The following is a 16,370-nucleotide window of genomic DNA, read 5'->3' as shown; positions in this document are numbered from 1 at the left end:
ACTACAGAGCGGCCTAGGTGCTGGCCCAATCCTAACAAATGCTCAAGGATGACTATATTAAAATTCCCTCTCTAGCCCCCGCCATGTGAATACTAGAAATAAGATGTAAGTATGACAAAACCTAACAGAATTACACAGAAAAAAATGAAAACAAATGTCTGTTCACTAGTTTACCACCTGTCAGACCAAATCTTCAGGCAGATTTCAGTGGTAGTAGGTACTTTCCCACCGAAGTACCTACTAAGTACTTTTACTTTAGTAGGAAAGTACCTACTTTAGTGGGAAAGTACCTACTAAGTACTCACGTCTGGTTAAACCTTAGTAGGTACTTTCCCACTTAGTAAGTACTTAGTAGGTACTTTAGTGGGAAAGTACCTACTTACGCTGAAAGCCAAGCAGCCTGTGAAATGATTACTAAACCCAAGCAACCTCCAAAGAGCTAGGTGTTTTTTAAATTTTTATTTATTAATTTTTAAATGTTTGTTTATTTACTTATTTATCGTGACAGGGTCTCGCTCTGTTGCCCAGGCTGGAGTGTAGTGGCATGATCATGGTTCACTGCAGCCTCGACTTCCCAGGCTCCAGCCATCCTCCCACCTTAGCCTCCCGAGTACCCACCACATCCGGCTAATTTTTGTTGAGCTGGGTGTTTAACCAGGCACGAGGGGGTGACCAAAGAGGGGCTCATCACCACTAACAGCATCACCACAACCTGTGTACCAGTGTACAGTGGCTATTAATCTCATGAGATAGCTATCGTATCTCATAGGCACCCAGGGCAGAAGTCGGGGGAAGAAAACGGAGTTAAGGGTTAGAGACTGGAGCTGTGACCACCGCCCAGTTCTAGCTCTGTTCCTCTAAAAAGAACACTGAGGGGGCAAAATCCCATGGCACAGACGTTTGAATTCCATGTGGAGTCATTAGCTCCGACCTTGCCTGCCTTCCCTAGACTGGCATTTCTAGCCTTTCCCACTGTCTTCAAGATCTTGCCCATTCATCCCGTCCTAGGCGCTCTTCAAGCAGATGAGGATTCTGTTTCCCAAGAAAACGTAAGAATCACACATGAGCGGCATCCACATTCCTCTTTTCCAGCCCCAGCTCAGTTTTACCCCTCCCACTCCTCAGGCTCTCCAGCCCCTCCCCTCCTACATAGGCTGGTGTCCTGCTGCAAACACCCCTTTTTTTCCAGTGACCTAACCACTTCCTCTAGCAGCCAAACTTCCTGACAGGGAAAACCACCTCATCAACTCCAGGGCCTCCCCTCCAATGAAGTAGCTGCTGTCACAGCTTCCAGCTCCCAAGGGACAAGTCTTAAGAGGCATGGATTGAAGGAAGCACATTTCTCTCTGCCACCATCTGCCTAGATGCACACACCCGTATGGGACAGTGCTCGTGTTATCTGCTGGATATTATCTCTCAGGTCAACCCAATTATTTATAACCCGACATCAATGACAGAAAAGCACTCGTTCCACATAAACACCACTGGAGGTGTGCAAGGGGTACCCTAGACCTCAGACCTTTCCACTGCTCTACGTTAGCCTGGCTGTAACTCTGGCTTTCTTCTTTCAGCAGCCAAAGATGCTTCTCATCTCAGGGGAATCCCCCCATGCTGTGGTGACATCTTCATGTTCCCAGGTTGAAGACACAAGATTTACAGTACATCACCCCCGTTTCTGCCCTTGGTTATGCCCAGTCAATTACATCTCTAGAAACTGACCTGTGCTTTTTCCAATACCCCTTCCACTTCAACTCACTGAAATTAGGCTTCACTGACAGCAAATGTCACGAATGATCCACCCTTTCCCTACCCGCATCCCAACCAAAGGCTTTCCTCAAGTGGGTTGAGGCCTCTGAGCCTGCTCCATGATACCTTCCCTCCTGCTCCTCTTCTTGCTGGCCTGCCTACTCTGTTCCACACTCCCTCTCACCTGCTTCTCTGATCACCTTACTGCTACTGTTCTCCCAGGCCCTGTCCCATTTTTACCCCATGGGTTCTTCTGGGGCCCTGATCACTCTCAGGCCCAGTCTCTGAGCCCCAGACCCCTATGTCTGAGGACTCAATGGGTGTTTCGCATACTAAGTATCTCTATCAGAGTCTACCTGATGGATGGGCTCTTTCATTAGAATTTACAAACACAAAAGACAGCCAATGCTGCCACAAATGCAAAGGTCCCGCATGTCCTCATTATTGTTCCTTCCCTTCCACAGTTCAAGGAACCCCCGGAGCCCCAGCCCCAGCCCCTGGGCTTCTAGCCAGTTGGACCCCTCCTTCCACTGTGCTCTTTATTCTTTCGCCTCTGGCACCCACTGACCTAGCCATAGCTCTTATTAGCTCTTTTCTACCTGGTCTCTTGACTTCAGACCCAATGGATTTAATCAACCTCCAGGTGGCCTCCATGGGTTTTTCTTTCTGAAACCCTGATCTGATTGTTACTCCCTGCTTAAAAATCTCTACCTCCTCTCCAACCATCTGCAGCAGAGGTTTTCAAACTATTAAGAAGAGGACAAAGGAAGGGGACTTTTTAGTCATATAAAATCTCTTGCCACCCAACATAGAAAACATTCAGTTGAAGCAAGTGGGGGACCACCCAGGCCCTCTCATGCCTTCTCCCTGAACTCCTGGGCGTGCACAAATGCACATGAACACCCACGCACACCCATGTCTAACCTCCTAGGCACCTTTAAGGGGCTCCCAGGATTCCAAGAACAGCTTGAAAACTCTTGGCCCACAGAGTCAAGCCCCAGCTCTACACTACAGCATTTGGGGCTTCCAGCTGCCTTTCTTCTCATCACGCACATCCAGAACTCAACATCCGGAACTAGTCATACTTGACTTCTTTCTGCTTGCCAAACATATCAAACACTTTTGTACTTTTATGCTTCTCCTCCTGCTGACTCCTTAAGCTTCCAGACTCAGTTCAAGTCAAGAAACTTATTGGCGTTCCTGGATTTGTCTTATCAACCATCCCATTCAGAGAAAACTTATGGTTGCAAGAACACTTCCTATTTCCGGTATTCCCAGAGCACTCTATACAAATGCTATCAATGCACTTAGCACATTCTACTTGGTCATTGGTTCTCAGGTCTGCCTAAGTGCAAGGACCAGTGCTAGTCATCTTTGAAGCCCCTAATGCCTATCACCACCACACCTTCAATGCTGTGGAGACTAACTACACGTTTACTGAAACGAACTAAGAGAAGGGTAGAGTTGGAGATGCAACTGCTGAACCTAAGCAGCACAGGAATGCAGAGTGAAGTCATCAACTTTTTTTGCACTTAGTTTTCCATCTGCTGGCTTAGTCTAGATACATTTTCAGGGTAAACTAAAAAAGTTCTAATTCCAAATTGGTAAGATTAAAATAAAGAAGATTAACCGATGCAACCTAATTTAAAAGCATTAAGACTCAAAATTTGGCCCAAACTTTTGAAGCTGATCTTAAAACTATCCAGGAAGGGAAAGGATAAATATAAAGTAAAGCCCCTTGGATAGATTTTTTAATACTGAAAGATCCACAAGCTGCTAAATGTCCTACAGAGCAGATAAAGTGCTCCCCATCCGGGAACCCAACCCCTATGGTAAAAGATCTCACATACATTAGATGACTTATTAAAATGATGTCCAGAGAATTGCTTCTGCCCTAGAAGCTTTGCCTTGAAAAAAATATAGATAGCAGAAGAATTACCTGGGAAGTGTGCCAGAAATCCAGCTTCCCAGGTCCCATCCCAGGAGCCTCCAAATGAAGACTTCTGGGATGAAGCCCCAAAATGTGTACTGTTAGCTGAGTCTGAAGCATTACTCTAGAATGGCAGAGAAAGTATGCAAAGACCCAGACAACTGACTGCAGCAAATGGGACAGGGAGTCCAAGAGACAGGTCCTGAAGAGGGACCCCACCTGTACTGGGACTCCCCAGCTCATTTCCCAAAAGCCACACCTCCACTCACTCACCAGAACCACCACAGTCCTCACCAGAAGTGAGCAACCGCACAAGGAAAGGCTTTCAAGCCACTCATCGCAACTTAGTGATGGCACAACAGCCACGCTCCACCAAAGCTGGGGGAACTGAAGGCCCATGTGAGAACCTGCCCTCAGCCCAGCAGAGGCAGCCAGCGACAGCCATCAGCTTTGGCCTGGAGCTTGGTGGGCTCAGGAACCTGGGGAGATAGAGTCTGGGACCACAGGAGATACCAAGAGGAGCCAGGGCCCTAGGGTTTCAGCTGGCTATGCCACCATCATTTTGCCTTAGCTCTAAAGACATCACACAACCTCCTCAGGACCCCTTCCAGGCCTTAAGAAAACATCTAGAGTGGAAACTGGTACTCTCAGACTGGCCTTATCAACATGCCCTATGACTCCTCCTGAGCCCCAACATAAAGTAATCTGCATTCAGCATCCTCACCTGCAAAATAGAAATACTACCACCTACTCACCTCACAGAACGTCTGGGAGATGGTGAAGTAATATGTGATAAAGTATTTTGGAAATTACAAAATATCACCAAAGACTATTACTAGATAAAAAATAATAATTTATGACAAAACTTCTCTAGTTCATAATGTTAGACCTTGGATGGAAGTCTCATTATCTCAAATGTCTTCTGCAAATGAAACCAGATGGGCACCTGAGGAAAGCAACATCATTAAAAGGAGCAGCAACTGTGGCTAATGGGAATGAAAACCCAGAGTTTTAAAATACAAATAGTTTCTCAGAAATCTCCCAATTTTTAACATGAGTTTCTAATTCAAAAAAGTGTAAACACCATGTAGGTCAGAGAAAGCATGTCTCTAAGCAGGATTCAGTCTGTGCAGCACCTGCCTGTGACTCAGGTCTTAGGATACCCCTGTCCTGCACATCCCTCAGCTCCCTCCGGCTGCACAGGAGATCAGTTTTAACTTCACATGAAAACCAGCTGTCCTGGTAGAGGCCCCCAAAGAAGGAGTCTCCACATCCTCCCAGTATCTGACAGCCTTCACCACCAGGTAAAGGACAGGACAAGAGGCTCAGAGAGACTGACCAGTTGGCTGGACGTTGACCACGGCTCCCTCGGAACGCTTTCGGGTCATAGCATACCATGACCCATCCGGATCCTGGATCCACTCAGCAGCCTCGCAGTAGAACTCGCCCTGGTCGGAAGGCTGCAGGTGGAAGATGGTGAGGCGGAAGGTGGTCCTCCCCAGCTTGTCCAGCCGCACCTCCCCCAGGCTCTGCCTCTGGGCATATTCGCTGCTGGAGTGAAGCATGAAATCTCGGCTCAGGGAGATGACCTCCACGGGCTTCTCGCCACCTTTCTGCCGGAGCCAGGCCACAGACAGGTGGCTGTGCTGAACAGTCTCCGAGGTCACCTCACAAGTGAGCTCCAGCGGGTCCTGCTCCACTCTGTGCAGAGTCTGGGGCATGGCAGTGGTCTGCAGGGAGTCTGGGATCACTGCAACACAGAAATGTCCCGAGAGTGCAGTCACAAAGCCACAGAATCTGAGACTCCCAGGGCCTAAGCTCCCATTCCATGCAGGCGTCACTGCCCTGCATCTCTAACAGTCATCCTTGAACCATCCATTCAAGGTCACAGACAGCCCCAAATGCACATAAACAGAAAGTTTTCTGTTTGGATTTGGAAATGCATTATTTTGGTGCTTACACCTACCTGTTTGGTATTTTAATAACACTTGGATGAAACATGGGGTGTATTTCATATTATATAATAAATGAACTCCCTGAAAATACTGTCTTTAAACAATTGTCTCACAGGTCAAATAACATTTGTTGTTCATTCTGGCACTGCTTTGAGATACTTTAACTTCACTTCTGACTGATCCTCAAATGGAAATGCCTCCTGGAACTTTTAGTTTTACATTTCTATACAACATCCTTATTTTCCCCTTTCTCTCCTTCCCACATCCCAATTCTGTAACTTACTTCAGCAGTACAGCCCCAGGAAGACAATTTTTTTTAAAAAACCATTTTTGGCAGAAAAAAATCATCATCATACCCTATTTTTAGTATGTTTAATTTTCACGTAATTCATCCATCAAGGGGTCCTCACTGGAAGGAAGCCACAGTCTGGAGAGATTCCGGCAAGAGAAGAGATTTTCTCTGTGATCTCTTGGTCAGAATCATACCCTGATCCTTGCTTGCATCTTTCTGGAGATTAAATAGCACCACCTCTTTGTCTGATGAGAGTACCTTAGTCACAACTAGTATGTGCTTTCTCCCTGTTCTCACCCAAGGATTGGGTCTTAAAGGTCTCCTGCTGGGAACGGCCGAGTGCGGTGGCTCCCACCTATAATCCCAACACTTTGGGAGGCTGAGGGAGGCGGATCACCTGAGGTCGGGAGTTCAAGACCAGCCTGACCAACATGGAGAAACCCCGTCTCTACTAAAAACACAAAATTAGCTCAGTGTGGTAGTGCATGCCTGTAATCCCAGCTACTCGGGAGGCTGAAGCAGGAGAATTGCTTAAACCCAAGAGGTGGAGGTTGCAGTGAGCCAAGATTGCACCATTGCACTCCAGCCTGGGCAACAAGAGCAAAACTCCATCACACACACACACACACACACACACACACACACACACACACACAAGGTCTCCTGCTGGGACATAGACTTGTTAGAGAAAGAAAAAGGAAAACCCATTGCTTAATTGTGATAATAAAAACTAGAAATTAAGATAGGCAGAAAAACAGAACAGCCTTGATATGGTTAACCCTTTGACACTGACAAACACTATGACCAGGGCTGCCCACATTGGAAGCTCCTGCATCCCTCTTCTTCATGTTTCCTTCAGCATTAAGGAGCAACAAGGGAGACAGCCAGTTCATAGTGCTTACGCATGGAGCCAAAGGACCTGCAATGTACGAGGTCTGAGCAAGGACCCACAGCCACATGTGCTTCCTGCTTCAGCAGTGCCCCGTGGGTCTCAGAGCTGCCCAAAGGCCTATCCTTCTGAGAGGTTTCTCCTCTCTTCCAACTGATGTCATACGTCTCATCTTCCTTGTCATTCAGATCATCAACCACAAACATCTTGCCTTATATTTTCATATCCCTTTTCACCAGTTACAGTGTTAACTTATGAAATTCTTAACATCTGCATTAGACCTTTTTAAAGTTTCACCCTCAACCACCTATTAGTAAACTAAAGAAATTTAGTTTACTTGTGCTATCTGTTGACCCCTAAAATATGTGGGGATTTTGGGGACTTTTTTAAAGTCAAATGCATGGCATAAAGCAAAATTACACTACTAAAGAACTGAGTCAGGCCAGATGCGGGCCATGCGAAGACAGCATCTCCTTACCCACTAGGTTCATCTTTGCACTGTAACTCCCAAAGTATTGCTTATCAGTGCTGGGTGTGTGGCATTCATACTCCCCGGCATCCCGGGCCTGAAGATCTGTGATGTGCAATAGGGTTGAGTTCCCCTGGACTCTTTCTATGAAGATCTTCCCTCCGCGGACGCGCTGGGTGTAGATGGCATAGGGGAAGGAAGAGTCCACGGTGCTGACGATCTGCACCTCTCGCTCTGGAGATGAAGGCAGGTAAATGGACCACTGGAAATTCTGCTCCGAAGGTCCCTGGTAGCCACTCACATTGCACCAGATGGTGATGTGGGAGCCCTCCGTGCGGTACAAGGGTCCTTCCTGAACGGTGACCTGCCGCTGTGCTGACACCACACCTACGAGGGAGAGAAAACACAGGCAACATGCTCACTCACTTCTCAGACCAAAATGCAAAGTAGGCAGCAGTCTCCAAAGGGTTTGTTATTTGTGTGACATGATAATAATATAAATAGCTTACTGGCCCTTTCAAAGGCGCTCTGTGATTTATAAATATTAATTAAAACACTCTGTGGTAAAGCACGGTCCCTAATTTGCATATATGGGAATTTGATCATGCCAAGATGTGCTTTTGTTACTTATTCAACAGCTGACCCTTGGGAATTTCATTTAGTCCCTCTATTTGTCATTTATGTGGCAGTTTTATATCTATTTATTAATGCTGTTTATAAAGTTTTTAATAAAACGAGCAGGAAAAGTTGAATCCTTGGCACAAATTCAGATGAAAACAAATAAAAGCAACCGTCTAGAAATCTGGTTGAAATTAAATGCTTCTTCCTTGGTCCGAGCGCTGGTGGGAGGGAGTCCTGGGAGCACCTTTTTTCTGGTGCCACACCCTTCGTTTTCCCATGTGGCTGCTCCCCTATACCACTCCCAAGGAGCATTCCTTAGTTTCTCTTCCCTCCATAAACAGAGGCAGAGCTGAGCTCCTGCAGACTGCTATCGTTTTAAGCTGAGCACGCCCAAATACTAATGTGAAGGGCTGAAGCAGATCCCTGATGCCCAGACTCCCACAAATTGACAAAGGGGACAGTGCCCAGCTAAACCTATGACAAGGACAGTCAGGCTACCCTTGAGTTTCCCACTCAGATTCCCCCGCTGACCTCCTGCCTTCTGGCTGAGATAGCGTTCTCCAAGGTCACTCTGCCTGCCTTCTCCATGTTCTTCTTAAAGTGGCATGGTGAGTTTAATTTCTCATTTCATGCCAACTCAACACTGATTGTGCCTGGGTCACTCAGAAGGTGGGAGGGGGCACACCCCTGCCTCTCCCTTTGGGCAGAGGTCACGCACTGCAGGTTGTGAAAAGTGCAGGTGAGTTCTAGGCACAGCTTTGCCACCAATTAGAGCTGGTTGTGTCATCTCAAACAAGTTGCTTTTCTTCTCCAGACCTTGATCTCCTCATCTATCAAATGATTTCTAAGAAGAAGGCTTTGGAGAGGACTAGCATGGGTTCCGATGCTGGCTTTGTCATTTATTAACTGTGATCTTGGATAAGCTACTTAACCTCTCTAAGCCTCAGTTTTCTCATCTGTAAGATGGGGATAATAATGTGTGCATCATAGGGTTATTGAGAAGATCTAATAACATCTGTAAAGCCCCTAGCACACAGCCTAGCCCACAATCAGTCCTCAATAAAGAGCTGCTGGCTAAGATATCTTTTGGCTGGAACATTCTGTGGCTCTGGATCCATAGAGGACAGGATTTGGCCAATGACTGCTTAAGGACATTTCAAAGGCCTCTTGACAATGACACCATCACTGGGCCGCCCATGTCCTCCCACAGCTGCAGCCCATTCTTGTGATAGCTTCCCTTTTCCCCCACAAATGGGAATGGCGGCTGCCCCGGCTATGCCTATCTGAAGTGGATCCAGCTGGTGAACAGCCGGGACAGCTCGAATACTAGTGGAGTGAAGCTCTCAGCCCAGCTCAGCAGGGTACTGTGCCTCGGTGTAAGCTGATCTAATCTGCAAGATGACAGACCTCAAAACGGCCCATACAATGAAACGCCCATGGCTCGCAAAACTTTAATTCACGCAGAACCTTTCCTCACAAACAAAATCTTACACAGAACCCATCCTTGCTTCAGCAGAATCAGGAAAAATAAAAAATTGGCAGGGGAAGGAAACAGAACAAGTGGTATGTGAATTTATTTGATATATTCTGGTTGATGGCATTAATTATGATATTTAAAGTCACCATGAGGACAACTCTTTAGTAATATCAGTATGTTAAAATATGCTGTATAACATTTTCGCTATATGTAGTCATGCACTGAGTAACATTTCAGTCAATGAGGAAACACATGTACAACAGTTATCCTGTAAGATTATAACGGAGCATATATAGAGATCTAGTATATGGCACTTAATATTGGCATGGCAGATCAAGTAGGGGAAATGACTGATATTCAGTAACAGTGCTGGGACATTTGATTTTCCATATGAAAATGTATAAATGAAAATATATATCCCATCTAGGTTTGTTAAAATACACCCTGTGATGTTCACACAGGATGAAATTGCCTAATGATGCATTTCTCAAAACATATCCCCATCATTAAGTGACCCATGACTGTATATATACACACACACATATATGGTGACATTTGAATCAAATATTTGCAGTATTCCTGAAACACAGAACATTTTGCAAACAATTTAACTACATTCATAACATTAGGTATCCTGTGAATTGCAGTGTTCTGTGACAGAGCAACTACAACCAACCCCCATCCATCTCCTGCAAAGAAGGCTGGAGGCAGGTCAGGGTACACCAGCATCTTCAAGGACTGCTTCTCAATCCTGGACCTACATTGGAATCACCTGGGGAGCTTTTAAAACCTAACAGTGCCTGGACCCCACCTGACATAACTGGTCTTAGGACTAATTAGGATTATTTTTAAAGCTCCACAGATGATTAAAATCAGGTGTAGCAAAGCACTGTTACTTTAAAGTGTCTCTACCTACATGGTGCCAGCGAAGTGCTCAAATGAAATATCTTAAGGCTCTCACTAGCTTTAAGCTTCTCTCTTTGGTAGAGACCCAATCCCTGGTTCAAGAAAGTTTCATTCTCCTCTAGTCTTCCCCAGTGCAAAAGAAAACAGCTGAGACCCATCAGATACTGGCTCTTGTGATGCAATAATGAGTTTAACCAGAATGCATCCTATTTACAGACTTTACAAAGGCACTTGGCCAGCGGATCATCAATGTCCTCCCCACCCAAAGATAAACAGTGTTAAGTGGCCTGAATGAGCCAGGACAGCAGGGTCAAATCAACTTGCCTAGGCCGGAAGCAGGTTATAAACAACCTGGACAAATAACTAACTACTGGACTGCACTTCAACCACACACATTCAGCTGCACCTGTTTATTAAATATGTCCTTAATTTCCCTCTGCCCCACAAAGGGCTTCTGACCCCTGAAAATAATGCTTCTCAACATAACAATAAAAATAAATGTTTTCTTCTTGGCAGTTTAATTCCCTTTCCACATACCCACCCCCTCCCCATTTCCTTCTAATGGTAATACCCTGCTGTGCAGACCTCTGCTGCCTCCAAAGAGACACAGGCCCACAACCCTGATCAGGGCATCCTCTGACCCACAGCCCCTCTATCTCCCCTCTCAACCTACAACAGAAGGTTCCTCCCAGGCAAGGATCTTTTTTTTTTTTTTTATTAACTTTTTAAACTTTAGACATTCTGTACTCTTTGGATTACTCTGCAATAAGCAAACATGACTTCTGTAATATAAAAAGAAAGATCAAAATGTTATATACAACTGCATGAAAAGAACTAGAAAGAAAATACTAGGTGACAGGATGGCAAGTGATTTTTATTTTTTTCTTAATATTTTACTCCCTCCCCCAGTCCTCTGCAATGAGTATGTACCAGTTTAATAACTAGAAAAAAATTTTTGCCAAAAATAAAAATAATGCATATTTGCTATATAAAATTTCTTCTGTATTCACTACTGTAGTATCTTTTATATAGATACTGGTCAGTGATTTCATCAGTCATACCCATGTAATGAAACCCCATATGAAAACCCTAAATAATGCAGTTAGGAGAGCTTCTGGGTGCTGGGAGCAGCATGCACCAGGAGAGGGCATGGGCAGTCAGCACTACTCCCCTCTCAGACCTTGCCCTGTGCACTAAATAGGACTGACCTATGTGACCAGTAGGAAATGCACAAATGGTGGAATGTGACTTCCAGCGCTAAGTCATAAAAAGACAAGCACGATGTTATGACGACATCAAAGCAGCCGTATGGGGAGGACCACGTGAGGCCTCCCGCCAACCGCCAGCACTAACTTGCTAGCATGTGACTGGAAGTAGATTCCACCTTGGAAGTAGATTCTCCAGCCTCAGTACTCAGTCAAGCCTTCAGATAATGTCAACCCCAGGCATCTTTCTGTTGTTGTTGAGACAGGGTCTCACTCTGGCACCCAGGCTGGAGTGCAGTGGTGCAATCAGAGCTCACTGCAGCCTTGACCTCCGAGGCTCAAGTGATCCTTCCACATCAGCCTCCTGAGTATCTGGGACCACCAGCACACACCACCATGCCTGGCTAACTTTTTTATTTCTTATAGAGATGGGATATGGTTGGGATCTGTGTACTCACCCAAATTTCATGTTCAATTATAATCCCCAATGTTAGAGGTGGGGCCTGGTGGGAGGTGACTGGATCACAGGAGTGGATCTTTCATGAATGATTTAGCACCACCCCTTTGGTGCTGTTCTCGTGAGAGTTCTCACAGGATCCAATTGTTTAAAAGTGTGTGGCACCTCCCCCTCTCTCTCTCTTGCTCCTGCTTTGGCCATGTAAGGCATGCCTGCTTCCCCTTCACCTTCCACCATTATTGAAAGTTTCCTGCAGTCTCCCCAGAAGCCAAGCAGATGCCAGCATTATGCTTCCTGAACAGCCTGTGGAACTGTGAGACAATTAAACCTCTTTTCTTTATAAATTCTCCAGTCTCATGTATTTCTTTATAGCAATGTGAGAACTGACTAATACATAGGGTCTCACTATGTTTCCCAGGCTGGTCTCAAACTCCTGGGCTCAAGTAATCCTCCTGGCTTTGCTTCCCAGAGTGCAGGGATTACAGGCACAAGCCACTGAACCTGCCCCTTTCCTCCCCACAACATCTTGACTGCAACCTCCTGGGAGACTCCAAGTCAGAAGTACCCACTTAAGATATTATTGACTTTCTGAACCACAGAAACTGTGAAATAATAAACATCTATTGTTCCTTTAAGCCTTAAGTTTGGGGCTTTTTTTTTTTTACACCAATATATAACTAATGTAGACACCTGCAGTACCTAAGATTGAATGCAAAATTGTGTTTCATACACATGAGTGTGTTCTTCTGAGAAAAGAGTCCATAAATTTCAAAAGATTCTCAAAGGAATTCAAGACCCAAAAAGATTAAGAAACATTGCATCAGACAATAACGTGTCAATGAGCAAGGTCCTGTCCTTTTAGATTGAGTTTTGAAATCACCCATCCCACAAATACATGATACCACTTAACTAGTTTTTCAAGGTATTTCTTGTTTAAAGATGCTCTCACTTTTTCTTTGTGCTCAAGTCCTAGACAAACCTGGCTAGGAGCAGGAGGTATGATTCAGGAGTTAGTGAGCAGGGAGGGGTCACTGTGCCTGGGAAAGCCAGCTCCTCATGCAATTTTTGGAATATGACTTGGCTCACAAACCTATCTCTAGGCACAGGATCCAACTTATATGTTCAAGATGTGTGACTGAGCATGTGAAAGTGTCAAAGGGATCGACCTCACCATTTTACATCCACTCTTCCGGTTGTGGCCCCTACAATCATCAAACTCGTTCAGCACCCTGCTCCTCCAAATTCTGCATGTGACTCAGCCACACTAGTATCTTTCTTCATCTATAAGATGAAAAAAATACAATGCACCATGTAGCAATCCCACAGGAGACCCTAGAGATCAAATCATACTGTGAAAGCCACCAAATGAATATTTTAAAATTTCATCTCATTTCTACCAATGTGAGATATCAATCTAAAAACAGGATCAATCTTTGTACAAAAGCATTAAAAAGAACATTAAGTTTGGGTTAAAAGTGCAAAACTGCATATGCAGTAAAACTACTGATTAAAAAAAAAAAAATCCTACACCTACAAAAACAACCAAACAAAACATTGATGACACTGGTCTGAATCACTGAATGGTGAAAATATGAGTGATTGTCTCCTCTCCTATTTTTCTCAATACCTTTTCTCTATTATCTCCTTTTTTAAATAAGCAAGTATACATTGTTTCTAAACTGAAGATAAATGATCATGATGAGTAGCACTTTCCCAGGCACTGTCCTAGTTGCTCTGCATACATCATCTCATTTAATCCTCACAACAGCTGAATGGGGTCGATTTCATTATAGCCACATATACCAAACAAGGAAATGGTCTTCAAGGTTAAGTAACCTTCTCATGACACAGAATGTGACTAAGAGTTTTCTTACTGCATGGCTCACACTGAATGTGCTCTGTGAATATCAGCGAGAAGTAATAAAGCACTGACTGGATCTTCTTGCCCACCTGGTCCTAAAAGAAATGATGGGGAATCTGGCAGTCCCAAGTTAAAAATGGGAGCTGAACTGAGCTGCCACAGCATGCTGAATAGGTGGAGTCCAGGTCAACTTAGTGCTTCATGGAACTTAAAGGCTCCAGAGAGAGACAGCAATGGGGAAAGCCACTTCCACAGCCACATTGGTGACAACTTCTGGGGATTCTCACCTGTCAGCCTTCAGCCAAGGAAGTACAGGAAGTGGCATGGGCTAAAAGATCCTTTGTTTGACATCTTTCCAGATCAGGTGACAGGAAAACCACAAGACTTGAACCTTTCCAATAAGGACAGCCAGCACTTATTGAGCCTCAGCCAGGTAACTGTTCCAAGTACTCTGCTTGTATAACCAGCTTTAACCTTCACAACAGCCCTCTGAGGTAAATACTCCTAGTGACCTCACTTTGCAGATGCAGAACCTGAGGCAAGGAGTTAGGGAGAAAATGAAGCTGACTAAAGACACCTGCACTGGTGTGTCACGGTGGCTCACGCCTGTAATCCCAGCACTTTGAGAGGCCAAGGCAGACGGATCACTTAAGGTCAGGAGTTCGAGACCAGCCTGGCCAACATGGTGAATCCCCAGCTCTACTAAAAATACAAAAATTAGCCAGGTGTGATGGCACACGCCTGTAATCCCAGCTACTCAGGAGGCTGAGGCAGGAGAATCGCTTGAACCTGGGAGATGGAGGTTGCAGCAAGCTGAGATCATACCACTGCATTCCAGCCCACTAGGTCAATGTCACTGCCATCAAGGGACAGTCTAACCAAGGTTCAGATGGCAGAAGTGAAGCCATCAAACCAGGACAGCTCGAGGTTCAGTTTCCTAACACCAAAGGTGCAAGGACCTTATCTGAATCCATACTTTCATCAAAAATGTCCCTTGAGGCCAGGCACAGTGGCTCATGCCTGTAATCCCAGCACTTTGGGAGGGCAAGGCAGGTGGATCACCTGAGGTCAGGAGTTTGAGACCAGCCTGGCCGATATGGTGAACCTCTGTCCCTACTAAAAATACAAAACTAAAAATACAAAATCTAAAAACTAAAAATACAAAAATTTAGCCCGGCAAGGTGGTGCATACCTCTAGTCCCAGCTACTCTGGAGGCTGAGGCAGGAGAATCGCTTGAACCCAGCAGGCGGAGGTTGCAGTAAGCCGAGATCATGCCATTGTACAGTAGCCTGGACAACAGAGCGAGACTCTTATCTCAAAAAAAAAAAAAAAAGAAAAGAAAAGAAAAAAGGTCCCTTGATCCCTGGAGCCCGGGAGGTTGAGGCTAACATGAACAATGATTGTGCCACTGTACTCCAGCCTGGGTAACAGAGCAAGATCCTGTCTCAAAAAAAAAAGGCTCTTGAAACAGCCATCAACTCCCACGTAATAAATGCACTGCCACAATCCAGCAGCAAACCTAAAGATCAGTGTGAATTCCTAAGTCTTCCCCTTCACTGACTTCCCACAGCATGGGCAGTGGCTGTGAGACCCTGGGCTGGTTACTTAACCTCTCTGCACCTCAGTTTCCTCATCTGTAAAGCGGTATAATCTTCACAGTGTTATGGAAGGATTAAATGAGTTGTTACATTTAAAACTTAATTCCTGGCACATAATAAGTGCTCAATAAATGTTCAGCCACCAGTTGCAGTAGTAGCAATAGTAGTGATATTAACTCTAGCTGTGGAACTAATTTCTCCCACACACCTTGACAGGTTGTATTCTCCAGATACAACAGTAACAATATCTCCTTCCCACATGCTCTTTTGCAATGTGACCATGCCACACACTCCCATCAAGAGGTGGAGTTTAGAATAATTCCCTTCTCTTTGGATCTGGGCAGGAAGTCACTGTGACTTCCGATCCTAGGTCATGAAAAGTGAGGCAGCTTCTATTTCACTCAGGGAGCCCTGAACCACCACGTAAGAAAGCCAACGGTCCTGAGGCCATGCTGTGAGGGGGCCCGAGGCACACGGAGAGGCCCTGGGCAGATGCTCCAGTCCAGAGCTGGCTCCAGCCAGCTCCACCTGCAACCATGTGACTGAACAAGCCTCTACTGTGAGCTGCCCCCCAGCCTTGGAACTTACAGCCATGCCTGATGTGCCTCTACCCCCCAAAATTCTCAACCCACAGATTCTGTAAGCATAATAAAATGGTTGTTTTAAGCCACTGAGGTTTGGAAACATTTGTTACATAGAAAGGTAACTAGGACATATGCTATGGCTTCAATCAACATTTTTTTCAGTACCTATTATATACGATGGATACTAGGACAGAAACTGTGAGAGATTAATAAGACATAGTTGACAAGCTGTCCTAAGCTGACGATCCTAAAATAAATACACATAACTAATCATTTTAATGGTATACGATAGCAGTGAGGTGCAAAGTGCAAGGTTAAGCCCTCTCAGAAAGTGAAAGTATTCAAAAAGCCTTCACAAAAGTAGTGACATCTGAATTGG

At 45.2% G+C, this 16,370-nt stretch overlaps 1 protein-coding gene across 5 annotated transcripts in view; it reads right to left on the bottom strand.

The window, feature by feature from the left end:
* The window catches only part of IGSF3 (immunoglobulin superfamily member 3), a 93,492-nt gene that overhangs the window by 34,253 nt on the left and 42,869 nt on the right, over positions 1 to 16,370 (bottom strand). For all 5 annotated transcript variants that reach the window (XM_015149009.3, XM_077950380.1, XM_015149024.3 and 2 more), the window contains exons 3-4: positions 7,291 to 7,668; positions 5,016 to 5,426 (exon numbers count right to left, since the gene is read on the bottom strand). In XM_015149009.3, the coding sequence (XP_015004495.1) occupies positions 5,016 to 5,426; positions 7,291 to 7,668 (789 nt within the window). The remainder of the gene's footprint in view (positions 1 to 5,015; positions 5,427 to 7,290; positions 7,669 to 16,370) is intronic.

Source organism: Macaca mulatta, chromosome 1 (assembly GCF_049350105.2).
Source record: "Macaca mulatta isolate MMU2019108-1 chromosome 1, T2T-MMU8v2.0, whole genome shotgun sequence".
NCBI classification, from domain to species: domain Eukaryota; kingdom Metazoa; phylum Chordata; class Mammalia; order Primates; family Cercopithecidae; genus Macaca; species Macaca mulatta.
The sequence above is the reverse complement of the archived record's forward strand: the minus strand, read 5'-3'. Positions and strand labels throughout refer to the sequence as shown.